At 40.8% G+C, this 11,870-nt stretch overlaps 1 protein-coding gene and 1 pseudogene across 2 annotated transcripts; both read left to right on the top strand.

Annotated features, from left to right (window-relative positions):
* The first annotated feature begins 2,381 nt into the window (after positions 1-2,381).
* On the top strand, positions 2,382-9,345 carry LOC136788613 (ubiquitin carboxyl-terminal hydrolase 42-like; annotated as a pseudogene).
* Positions 9,346-10,074: 729 nt separating this feature from the next.
* Positions 10,075-11,607, top strand: LOC136788834 (ubiquitin carboxyl-terminal hydrolase 42-like). Of its 2 annotated transcripts, XM_066987548.1 has the most exons (3): positions 10,076-10,175; positions 10,504-10,658; positions 10,731-11,606. In XM_066987548.1, the coding sequence occupies exons 1-3, from the start codon at positions 10,087-10,089 to the stop codon at positions 11,558-11,560; spliced, it is 1,074 nt and encodes a 357-aa protein (XP_066843649.1). In that variant the 5' UTR covers positions 10,076-10,086; the 3' UTR covers positions 11,561-11,606. The 2 variants fall into 2 exon arrangements, with proteins under 2 accessions (XP_066843648.1, XP_066843649.1); XM_066987547.1 differs by having other exon boundaries at positions 10,075-10,175; positions 10,504-11,607.
* Positions 11,608-11,870: the final 263 nt, after the last annotated feature.

The raw sequence follows: 11,870 nt of genomic DNA, 5'->3' as shown, positions 1-11,870 counted from the left end.
TTTTAGGTGGAGCTTGAGTGACTCCAGTCATGCATATCTTGGTTGTGATTGGTAGAAATTATCTCGCTTGCGTTTAAAGGTACAGGCTCCGAGAAATTCAGAGGATGTGCTCAGTGAGGGGTGGTTGCACCTTGGAGGCGGGTAGCTTTTGGGATGGAGGTGTGCTTATAATGCCTAGTCACTTAAGGCAATTACTCCACAAGGAGTAACCTTACTCCTGTAACTTAACTACTGGAACTACTTTAAGCTTTAACTACAGCATATCTAAAACATAAGAAGGATGTTACTATGTAAAAAGCAGATGAAACCAGTCCTTAAATCTTACTGCTTATTGTGCGTGAGCAGACTGGCATGAGTTTTAGCTATACTGGCAAATATCAAAGCACACCTGTGTAGTCCCAAAGCTGGGAGAAAAACAAGGAAACCTTGAAGAAAATGGGGAGGCCTGTAGCTTGTGTAGTCTTTTAGCTGAGAAAATAAGGAAGGAGAGAGACAGGTAGCCTTGAGCTAGCAGAAGCAAGGAAGAGAAGGGATAAAAGGGAAAAAACAAGAAGGAGAAAAACAGCTCCAGACTGACCTATAGTAACCTTTTGCTCATTAAGGGTCATTAACACATTAGAAATCACACCTGTCAAAATGCTAATCTATGCTAATGTGGGATTCGGTGTGTGTCCCCCTCCTCCTGTACCCCCTCCCCCCCGGCGTTCCTCTGTAATGCGCAAGCTCAGTAGAGATAAGTTAGGTGAGCTGTAATAACCAGTCAAAAGGAGCCAAAGAGAGAGTTTTCACAAGTTTCCTGTGTATGAATGACGGTGATTCGAGTCAGAGGTGTGCTTGCTTTGCGAAAGATAGCCAAGTACCTGACTCTGCAGAGTTCTGTAATTAATTATGTAATTAAAAGACCTTCGTGTGCATTCCGACTCGGGGTGCTTATTGGCGCGGTGCACTGGGCACGAACCCGCGGACAACATCTGTACTCAGTGTGATGCCTACAGACAATCCTTTCCTGTTGGGACCTGCATATTTTTCTGTGCATTCAACACAAACCCTTTGGCACAACTAGTTCCCTACGTAGCTGCCAGTCCACCACTCAGTTGCACTTCTGAAGAGGAAAAGCTATTTCCATCTAACGTAGGAGCACATACTCTAAATGCAAGCTTCGCTCAGCTGGTCATTTACTGCAGGACAAGATTTGAAAACTGTTGTTGAGATTCTGTTGGGTTTTCTGCTTACAGAAAAATTAAGTGCTAGATCGCCCTCTACTCCACTTTGTAGTGCTGCATTTAATGGAGATTCAAATAATTTCATTTGCTCCTCCGTTTATGGACAATGAGCTGAAGGAACAGGTACAGCACATTAGCCTGGAATGCCTTCCCTCCCAACCAAAGTAAACTGGAGCTGTAACTAACACAAGCAGAAGCAAGGCTTCCACGTTTTCAGCTGAATAAAGTTCCAACAAAGTCATCCTCTGGGATTTGAAGCTTACTTCAAACTATAAAATTTACAGTTAACGTCTTCACTTAGTTTGTCCAATTTTTGCATTATCGCTCAGCTGTGTGCTCATTTATAAGTCGATGAATGTATACAAGCTGCTGATCAAGTCCTATGTCTTGTTTGCAATTCTTCGTTTCCTTGTTGCCAGCATATTGTAAAGCGGATCCCTGCTGCTACTTGCTCTAGAAGAAAAGGAATCATCGTTTTGGTTACCAAATACCCGCTTCTGAAAACTAGAAGTGTTTTGTTCTCTCTTCCCTTTGAATGACTCCACACCTCTCATCAGATAATGGATTGCTGACCTAGAATCAGAGAACATCCCAAGGTGGAAAGGACTCACAATAATCCCCGAGTCCAACTCCTGGCTCCACACAGGACCACCCCAAAAGCAGACCCTACGTCTGAGAGCATCGTTCAAACACTTCTTGACCCCCGTCAGGCTCGGTGCCATGACCACTGCCCTGGGCAGCTGTCCCAGTGCCCGAGCGCCCTCTCAGGGCAGCACCTGAGGCGCACGGGGCTCGGCGGGGCGGCCCGGGAGGGGAGGAGGACGGCGGGGCGAAGCGGCGGCTCCCTCAGAGCCGTCTCCCCGCCGCCTCGTCCGCACGTCGGGGCTTTTTCGTGTCGCGCCCTCGGGCTCTCGCCGCGGGCGACGTGCTGCTCCCCAGCGCGGACGCCTTGCGCGCGGCGCCTGCCCGCGGCGGCGGCGGGAGGGAAACCCCAACCGCAAAGCCCTCCCGGCAGGGAGAGCTCGGGGTGAGGGCCGATCCGGCACCGACAGTAAAGACACGCCGGAGGAAACGCTCTGCTTGTAGCCGTGAGCACCGCGGCCAGGTTAAAAAGGCGTCACGCTGGAGCTCCGAGTTGGGCGGCGTTCCGAGGCCGTTATGGCAGTTGTGGAGACGGCCTCGGCTGAGGTGGCGGCTGCTGTCGCTGCTGTCCCCTCTGTCCCCGCTGTTGCCGCTGTTCCCGGCGCCTGGAGACCCCTGGCAGCCCCCTGTGACAGGACCTGTGGCCCCGGGGAGCAGGACCTGTGGCCCCCTGTGCCCACCGCCTCGTCGGCCATCCCGGCAGCAATCCTGCCAGCACAGAATAGCTCACTGGCGTTACGTGCGTTTCAGGGTAAAGTGACGATTAACTTCTATTTCCTGGCTTGGGTGCTGCTTTATTCTTTAACGAAGCTTCAGGTTTAAAGGTTAAACTCAGTTATGTCAAGGTTAAACTCAGTTTCGTGAATGGCATCTTGGACAAAATCTTAAGCTGTGATTGACTCTCTGCTTAACAGAGGCCAAGCGTGTACCTACTGAGCAGCAGGTCATAAGTGATAAGCCCTCACAAATTAACTTGCTATCACAAAGTGACGCCCAGAAAAAGTGTGTTCAAAAGCTAGGCTCATTATAGAATCACAACAAACCCATCATGACTGGTGCAGTAGACAGTGCGGTAGAGGGCGAGCCCTGGAAAGACAGAAGTAAAGTAGCAGCGAAATGCAGGTACCTTTGTGCACACGAAACAGAAAAGCGCAGGCAGTAAAGTAATAGTGTTCCATTGCTAACGCGAGCAACAATTATATATAAATCACAACCATTATCTATTAGATAATAGGTAATAATTAATAGATAATTGCAAAGCTCCAAAAATGCAATAAATAACTGATTCCCCTCAGAGAATGTCATTTACATTTTTATATTAAAAAGACTCCAGAGTTGTAATGGATTAAAATCCTACGAAAGTGAAAGAAATGGCATCAGCCACTAGTTCTGCAGAAGCTAAAAGTAATACTGATAGAGTTTGGATGGAAATTTTTACTTTGTGTGTTTAGTTTGGGGATTCCTTTTAAATCATTCATACCAGCAATTTAGTTCTTAAAGGCTGTTTCTTTGAGATTAAGTGACAGGACTTCTACTACTCAAGTACTACGCAAGTAAGCGTGCGCTTTATCCTGCCTCCGTTTTCTTCAAAACAAAAGTAGAAAATGCAGTTCTTACTTGTTGCACTGATAGAGAACGGGACTACTGTGAATAAAGACTTCCAAAGCGATTCCCCTAAGGCAACTGAAGTGACTGACGTTACAGAAATTAATTTTGATATATTTACAGTCGACAGAGAAATATGGGGAGCATTTTGTAATGCACAGATTCATCCGTGTCTTTTCTGTTTTGCAAAGAAAAGCGTTTGATTGTTGCTATTCACAGCTTCCATTATTCACAGGTTTTTGAATGCTAACATTGCTCAGGAAAAGATCTGATATTTGTAGGGGTACCGTCATTCCTAGTTATTTGTTTTTACATTGTCCTTGCATTTATTACCATATAATTTCAAGTCTAAATTTGTGGTTTAAGTTATAATAAGGAAAAAAGCAGTAGTTGAGGTAATCAGGTTAAAGATTATAGATGGAGAGGAACTTGGCGTTAGATACTAAAAACAGGATGGCAGTTAGCCTTGCCTTAGAAAAATTAAAATGGTTGACTAAACTTTTTTTTCCCAAAACGTTGTGTTGACCAGCCAATTTGAATTTGGCGGTATTAAAGCTGTCTGCAATAAGTTTTTCTGTTTTGGATTGTAGCTAGTTCCTCTAGGTGCTCCCGCAGAATAGTATTTTTACTATACCTATATATACTTTACATATTTACTATACCTATATATACCTAATGCCTTTCTTAGAAACAAACAAACAAAATCTCTTTTTAAATATAACTTTCTTGCAGTTGTTAATGATGGAATTGCTCCGCCACAAAGGATTCTTTTTCCACCTGAGAAGATACGTATGGATTGGCAAGAAACACAAAGTGTTGGAGTTGGCCTGTACAATCTTGGCAACACACGTTTTCTTAATGCTACTCTACAGTGTTTGACCTACCCCCCCCCCCCACTTGCCAATTACATGCTTTCTCTTGAGCACAGCCAGTCATGTGAGTACTTTCTAACAGTATTTTAAATCTGTTGGATAGCTCTGAAGGTGAAAGAACAGCAGTGATTCTGTGGGACAAAGTTACTTGCCTGATTTTACCTGTAGAAGCTGGCTTTGAGCATTGTATTAGCAGTGGGCTCAGAATAGCATATGGAGTGCGTTTAATGCACCATGTGTGTTTTTTGTTTGTTTTTTTAAAAGGATCTTTTCTTGCTTCATGGGAATAATGAAGTGCATTGGACAGTAATGCATTTAATGAACATTTGGCATTTGGGCTATTTGGGCTTCCTGCTGCTAGAAAGGCAATAAAATTTAGGATGTTGGCATCATAGGTCTTTAGTCTTCACAGCCTGGGTTCCATAATGCACTACAATAAATGGTCTGTTCGTTGTTGAACCAATTTAAAAAAAAAAAAAACAACAAAAAAAAACAAAACCTAGAAAGCAATATGAGCTGTTATGAACATGACTAGATTTTTTTGTGGGACTGTATTAAAATCTAGACTGATTTTGTTCTAAATAAAATGTTGTACTATAAACTAAATGTTGTACTAAACGTGTATGCTTTTTAGGCTGGTATCTTTGTATCGATACCTAGAAATTTAACTGTTTTCTTCCTGTATATAGAAATTGTTTCAGTTAAGAATCCTGTTGAAAAAAGGAGGGCAGAAGTACTATTACATACATTACTTTAGTTTTTCCTTTCTCCCAAAGGACTCGTAGCTCTGTATCATGAAGCTCACCTGACAGCACTGTGCTGAAAATAACCCACATTCTCTTAATGCTGTATCATCAATGTCAAATATTCTTTCCTCATATATTTTGCAGCCTGTGGAGTTCACATTCCTGTCAGCCTTCACAAACGTGACTTTGCAGTAGTCTTTTAGATTTCTCATCACAAAATGCACTTGAACACAGGCTTAATGGATATTTTTTTTCTATAAAGTTGTGTGAAATGAAATGTTACGAGACTGTTGGGACAAGGAGAGTGGATACTGTATCTATAGTTTAAATGTTACTTATATGTTTGTTTGTAGTTATGTCTGTTTCGCTGGACTGGGATGCTTTCTTCTTTCACTCTTCAGGTCGTGAACAAGATTTTTGCATGATGTGCACGATGGAGACTCCCATTAACCAGGCCCTGCGTTGCACTGTTGATGCCATCGAGCCTACGCGTGTTATCAATAACCTCAGTCGTAAGTGGCTTCAGATGTGTTTCTTTTTCAGTATCTTGTAATCTTCAAATAATTATTTGATGTGTATAAATGGTTTTAACACTATAAAGAAGAGAGATTTTAGAAATACGAGAATTATTTCATTTTTAAATGAGGTAAATACTATCATCTTCTTATTTAGGAATAGGACAACATTTCCGTTTTGGCAGTCAAGGAGATGCACACGAGTTCTTGCGCTATACTGTCGATGCTATGCAGGAAGCGTGCTTGAATGGAAGCACCAAGTCAGCATAAACAAATTCACTTTTATACGTTCTCTAGCACCTTGTAGTCCTTTATTTACTATCAAAACTGAAAGTCTACGTCATCCTTGGTTTTCATAAAACTCTTTGAAGAGTTAACTGTGTGCCTTAAATCTTCTGAGGTCTGATTATAATTTATTTCCAGATTGGACAGATCTTCTCAAGCTACCACCATCATTCATCAAATATTTGGAGGATTTCTAAGATCAAGAGGTACTTTTAAAAATATTCCTGTCCTTAGAACTGATCTGTGTCTTTTGTCGGTAGTAAAGCAGTCTGCAGTTTGTCTAATGTAGTATCTACCGACAACTTGAATTTGGACAGTTAGTCTCCTCCACATATTGTTCAGCATTTATATTTTGCTTCCAGTGAAGTGCTTGAATTGCAAAGCAGTTTCGGATACGTATGAGGCATTTCTTGATATCACTTTGGATATAAAGGTAGGATGTTTTGTAAATATAATTCATGATGTTTAAGTACATGTATAACTTTCTAAATTAAACTTGTTTAACTTAAAAAACCAAACCACACACAATGTTAAAATATAAGAGCTTGGTGGTGGTTAGAAAGTGGATTGGACTTTGTCCTTTTGTGGAACCCCTGTAAATAGTCTCCACGTTTACATTGGGTTTAAGGGGAAAGAATTTTATGTCTGCACAAATTATGATACTGTCATACTTCTTTGTTGTTCTACCTCAATATACATCTAATTGTTAGACTGCTGGATTTGTTCCCAGTATTGATGACAAAGCACACTATAGATGCTGTCTGTGTTACTGGAAAATGATTTGTTTCAAAGAAAAATGACTTCCAGGTGAGGTAAACGCTGAGCATGCTATTCAAATAGCATAAGCATGCATGAGACATTGAAACGAGTTTGTTTTGGGGGCGAAAAAGAAGATGCTTTCAAACACTTGTCTCTGCTTGTTTTTAAGGTGTAAAAAGATGGTTCCTGCATCCAAGAGATTTACCATACACCGTTCTTCCAACGTTCTCACAATATCACTGAAAAGATTTGCAGATTTCACAGGTGGAAAGATCAACAAGGTATATTTACCGCTGTAATGCAACTTTGTCATCATGTAATGGGACATCCCCCAAAGCTGAAAGTTGTTAATATTTTCAGACAATAATTGTAGACTAACGACTGTGGCTTATTCTTTCTCTTAATATCAGTAAAGTTCCTGCTTGACAAGAAGCATATACTTTCCTCTGAGAAGGCTAATTCGTCAGAAAACAGTTCTCTGCAACTTCTAGTATTAAACGTTGCTTATGGGAAGACTTATTTTTAGTGAATCAAGAGATATATTCATATAATTCCAGTCTCTGTTTTTTGGAAGTGTTTTTCTCTGGCTAGTCCACGAAGTACTCTGATATAATTTTTCTGTCTTCTTGGTCTCTCTTTAGGAGGTAAAATATCCTGAGTATTTGGACCTCCGAGACTACATGTCTCAATCAAGTGGAGAACCACTCCTCTACACCTTATAAGCGGTGCTGGTGCATCATGGTATCAACTGTCGCTCAGGACACTATGTATGCTACATGAAGGTAGAAGTCAACATCATTTCTAACAGGGTAAAGGTTGTGCTGGCAAACCAGTTAAAGTGTTACTAGTAGTACTGTTTCTAGGGAAAAAGATTTCATTATATGTTTATTTGACACGTGTGTATTTTATTCCTATCTGTGATTTCATTTGGAAAACATGCAATTCATCTAAAGATATCGTTGTCTTTATTTGCAGGCTGGTAATGGACTTTGGTATCAGATGAATGATGCAAAAGTAGTCCGTACTGACATTAAAAGAGTTCTTGGTCAGCAAGCTTACTTACTTTTTTATATCAGGTAAATATGAAATAAATATTAAAATGTGTTCAGAAGAGATTTACTCTCCTGTTATTGATACTTTTCTTTTTGCAAGTGTTTTTCTTTCTCTCCCAGGAAAAGATTATTGTTTATCTAATTCAGTTCTGTCTAACCTGAGATTCTCTGTCATTTATTATCTTTTGTTGCTTGGCCTTAAACTGCAGCACTTGTGTAAATTGCTGTATATGTGTTATCTGTAGCTGACTAATTTAGAGAAGGAGAGAAATGAAGGTCATCTGTGGTGTAAGAATGAATTATTGCTCTGAAAGTGATAGTCATAGTAGGAAGACTGTTACCTACTTTTCAGTTTGTAGTCTTGGCTAAGTCTTCTGTAGAAAAGGCTTCCATATCGTATGAACTGCTCCTATAAAATTATAGGATGGGATTTAATCCAAGAGTAGGCTGAAAGAAAAACTAAACTGAGATCACTGCTCTTTTCTGAAGGCGCTATGATTTGACGCTCGGAGAACGTGCTTTTCACTTAGCAGCACCATCTTATCCCTGTTCATTCCCCCCTGGTCAGCGGGGGGCTAACAGTAAGCAGGCTGGATTTCTGGGACCACGACTTCCTCCTCATATGATTAAGGTAATTTAGGGAAGCGGGAGGGCAGATAATGGCACCAAACAGATAGTGGGTTTGGGATTTGGTGTGGGGTTTTTTGTTTGGTTTTTGGCATCTTCGTTTTGTTTTCCTTCCCACGCTGCAGCTTCCTTCACAGCCCTCATGATACGGCCAGAGTCATTCAAACAGTGGTTACTGCTAAATTGCGCAGCCATGCGACTCCATTATTTATACCTCCTAGACAGCTTTGTAAAGCACAGAGAGCTACGCTCTTTGACAATTTAAGTAGAGTGTACTAAGCCTCGAATCATTTAAAAGAGGACTTGTTTTTCCTATCGACGTCATTTTAGCTAAGACAGGGAAACCAAATTGTCTTATTCCTGAGCACCAGAACAATTATTCCAGGCTTTTTGGGGTATGTTTAAAGGGGAAAATCAATATATTTGGGAATAGCTTTAGGTAATGTTAAGTTGTTTGGATGGTTTTCAAAAATGATGTTAATTTGATATCAATATGCAGTAAACCAAAAGCAGGAATTAAATACACTTATGGGACTTGCATTTATCTTTAAAGGGCAGTGTGTTTTGCTTTTTAGGTGTTAAGACCATTTGTAGAAATACTTAGTAGGAGAATGACATGTTTAAAAATGTTAAATGCAGTGTCTGCATTAATCCATCTTGCAATTTCTTCTTTTTAAATACAGAATTCAAGTCGTTTAAATGGAAATGGATCCATAAAAGAGGATGCAAATACCACTGGTGTCACCCTAAAAAGGCCATCTTCAGCACCACCAATGGCCTGTGTTCAAAAACAGGCGATTACCAGGCCTTCAATTACTGATACGTCAAAAAACCAGAAGATCACCATCAGTATTCACAATGAATTGCCTGCTCGTCAGACTGTGTCACAGCCTGACTGTCTTAGCAGTGCTGTGGAGGATGAAGATCTCTACAAGGCTGTTCCTTCATCCACAATCACAAAGTCGGTAAAGCAAATGAAGCAAATACAAAAAAAAAAAAAAAAAAAGAGTTTCTGCTGAAATTTTTGTGGAGCCAACAGTGAATGGAAATCCTAAACTCAGCTCTGATAACACAGTCCCTTACGGTGCAGAATCTTCAGGAAAATCTGAGGAGGAGTCAAAGGGCTTATTTAAAAGGAATTGCAATGCAATGTGGAATTTTGGTTGGAAAGGTAGTCCGTACATTGCAGAATTCCCATTCTTCCTGTCAGAATGCTGATGAAGGAAGATCCCAGCATGAGCTGCCAAAAACTGTTCCACTGAACGGTGCTATTAGTTTAATTAATGAATCTGAAGAAAACGGACTGAAACTTGATGATTCCACTTGCCAAGTTGAACCTGTTAAACCTTCTGAGATGTTCTTTTCTAAAACAAATGGATTGCTTGAAACATAGTAGTTTGCTCCATCGAGAATTTCTCACCTATGATGTATTCGGGAGTGTTTATCATGTTCCTAATTCAGGTGAAATGCTGAGAAAACACAGCACAAATTTGATCGTAACACTTTGTGATATTATGCCATTAGAATTTGCAGAGCTGAGCTGACATTAGAACTTGTCAGCTTAAGCTGAGCTGAGATCAAAATTCTTAAGTTTCATAAAGTAGATTTTGGGAGGTGAGTTGGGGTTATCTTTGAAGTGTAGATAATGCATACAACCCAAAGCGGTCTTGCTTAGCATTTAATGTAGAAATTCTGACAAGACTAGTCCTCAGTACAAATAGTATTTTTTCTGTCTGCTGACTTGTGCGTTTTAATTGCAGATGCCTGGAGCTATGCCTCCAGTCCCTCGAGAAGTCATCATGGAATCCCTCACAGCCAGCCAGTTGAACAGCTTGTCAGAGGAAATAAGGTAAAATGAGCACAGTCTGATTACGACAAGATTTTATGGAAGTTCGTTGCAGTTCTATCTGTCTACTAATACTATTTAATGGAAGGATTTAAATCAGTAGAATTCCGTACTGTATGGCCAGTGTTACGAACAGAACTAATGATCAGCACTGTGCATATCACGCTGATGCAGGTTGGTGCCTCACGGAGAACTTGTGTTTCTTCATAGAATGTTTTTCCATTTTTCTCCGTTATCTGGAGAAACATTGGCTGTTCCCCCGTCGCCCCCACCCCTTTTTTCTCAGAGCAGCAGGTGGAGGGAGACGGAAACGTGTTTTTATTTTGTGCAGTGTCCCGGGACCTCCGAAATCTACTGAGAATGATGAATACCTTGAACAGTACCAATGTGATGACCGTGGAGACAAGGAGAAACCAAGAAGATCAAATGAACATGAACTGATTTCAAAAGAAAACGTTTTCTACATCAAAGAGTCTTCTGAGACTGGTGAGAAATTGCGGCAAACTTCCTCTCTAAAGTCTGACACTGAATGTAGTTCTAAAAACCTTTCCTCCTTAGCTATTACAGGTAGATGCCAAGATACAAAGGACGAGACTAAAAAAACTGACAAAGAGCATTACCCGAGAAAGAGGGAACATTCTCCTACTGAAGAGAAGGAGAGTCAAAAAGATGGTCATTCCAGCAAGAGAAGGTGCTCTCGGAGTGTGGAAGTTGTTAAGCAAAAGCGTCACAAGCAGGAGTATTGGGAGGGAAGCAGGTACAGATCTTTCCATAGTGAAAGGAACAGCCCTGATAATGGCAGAAGACCAGTAAAATATTCAAAGTACAGATCTCGAAGCAGAGGAAGATCAGAACAAGATAGCACTAGATATTACCATTCCAAAGGGGAAAGAAGTTGGAGCAGAGAAAGATACTATCAAGATGAACCACGGAAATGGGAAAAATGTAGATATTACAAGGATTGCTATTCACCTCATGCAGCAGGAGACAGTAGAGAGAGAAAGTTCTCTCACGGTGATAAAGACTTTGACAAATTGACTCAGACTTACTCCAGCAGGTCACATAAGCATTATCATTACAAAAGCAGATGGCCTCACGGTTCCCTCTTGAGAGAGGAAGATGTACATCACTTTAGCACACCCAGAGCAGACTCACATCGTTGCTCAGTAGCTCAGCAACATTCTGGAAAACATTCGCGTGAGAGACATGCACTTCCACCTGTGTCAGCTCATTTGGAGAACTGTCGCCAGAAAAAGGCAAAAGAAGGAAACAGAAAAAGACAATATACTCATGCAGAAGGTAGTGAAAGTGAAATAGAAAGGAAACGCAGAAAGGTAGAAAAGGAGCTTTTAGGTGGTGAAAACATGAAAAAATATAAGAAGTTCTAGAAGAAAAAGAAGTCTGAAGATAAACAGGGAGAGAAGGAATCCAAGTAAGCAGGGATTCCAGCATACTCAGCAGTTTTTTTCCTAATTCTTTTCCGGGTGCTTCTCATGTTTCGTTTTGGGTTTTTTTCATAGTTTCTAAGTTATTTAGATAGCATAATCTGGCTGGGGATCATGACTGGGGATCATTAGGTTGATCAGTGAAGACAGGAAAGATATTGCTGAATTGTGTCAGAGCACTAGCTTTGGACCACGTAGTTCGAATCACATCTGCACACCATTCTGGATTAGGTTAAAACATTTTTTTTTTTTT

This window comes from Anser cygnoides, chromosome W (genome assembly GCF_040182565.1).
Source record: "Anser cygnoides isolate HZ-2024a breed goose chromosome W, Taihu_goose_T2T_genome, whole genome shotgun sequence".
Classification (NCBI taxonomy): domain Eukaryota; kingdom Metazoa; phylum Chordata; class Aves; order Anseriformes; family Anatidae; genus Anser; species Anser cygnoides.
Note: the sequence above shows the minus strand (reverse complement) of the source record. Positions and strands in the feature narration are given on the sequence as shown.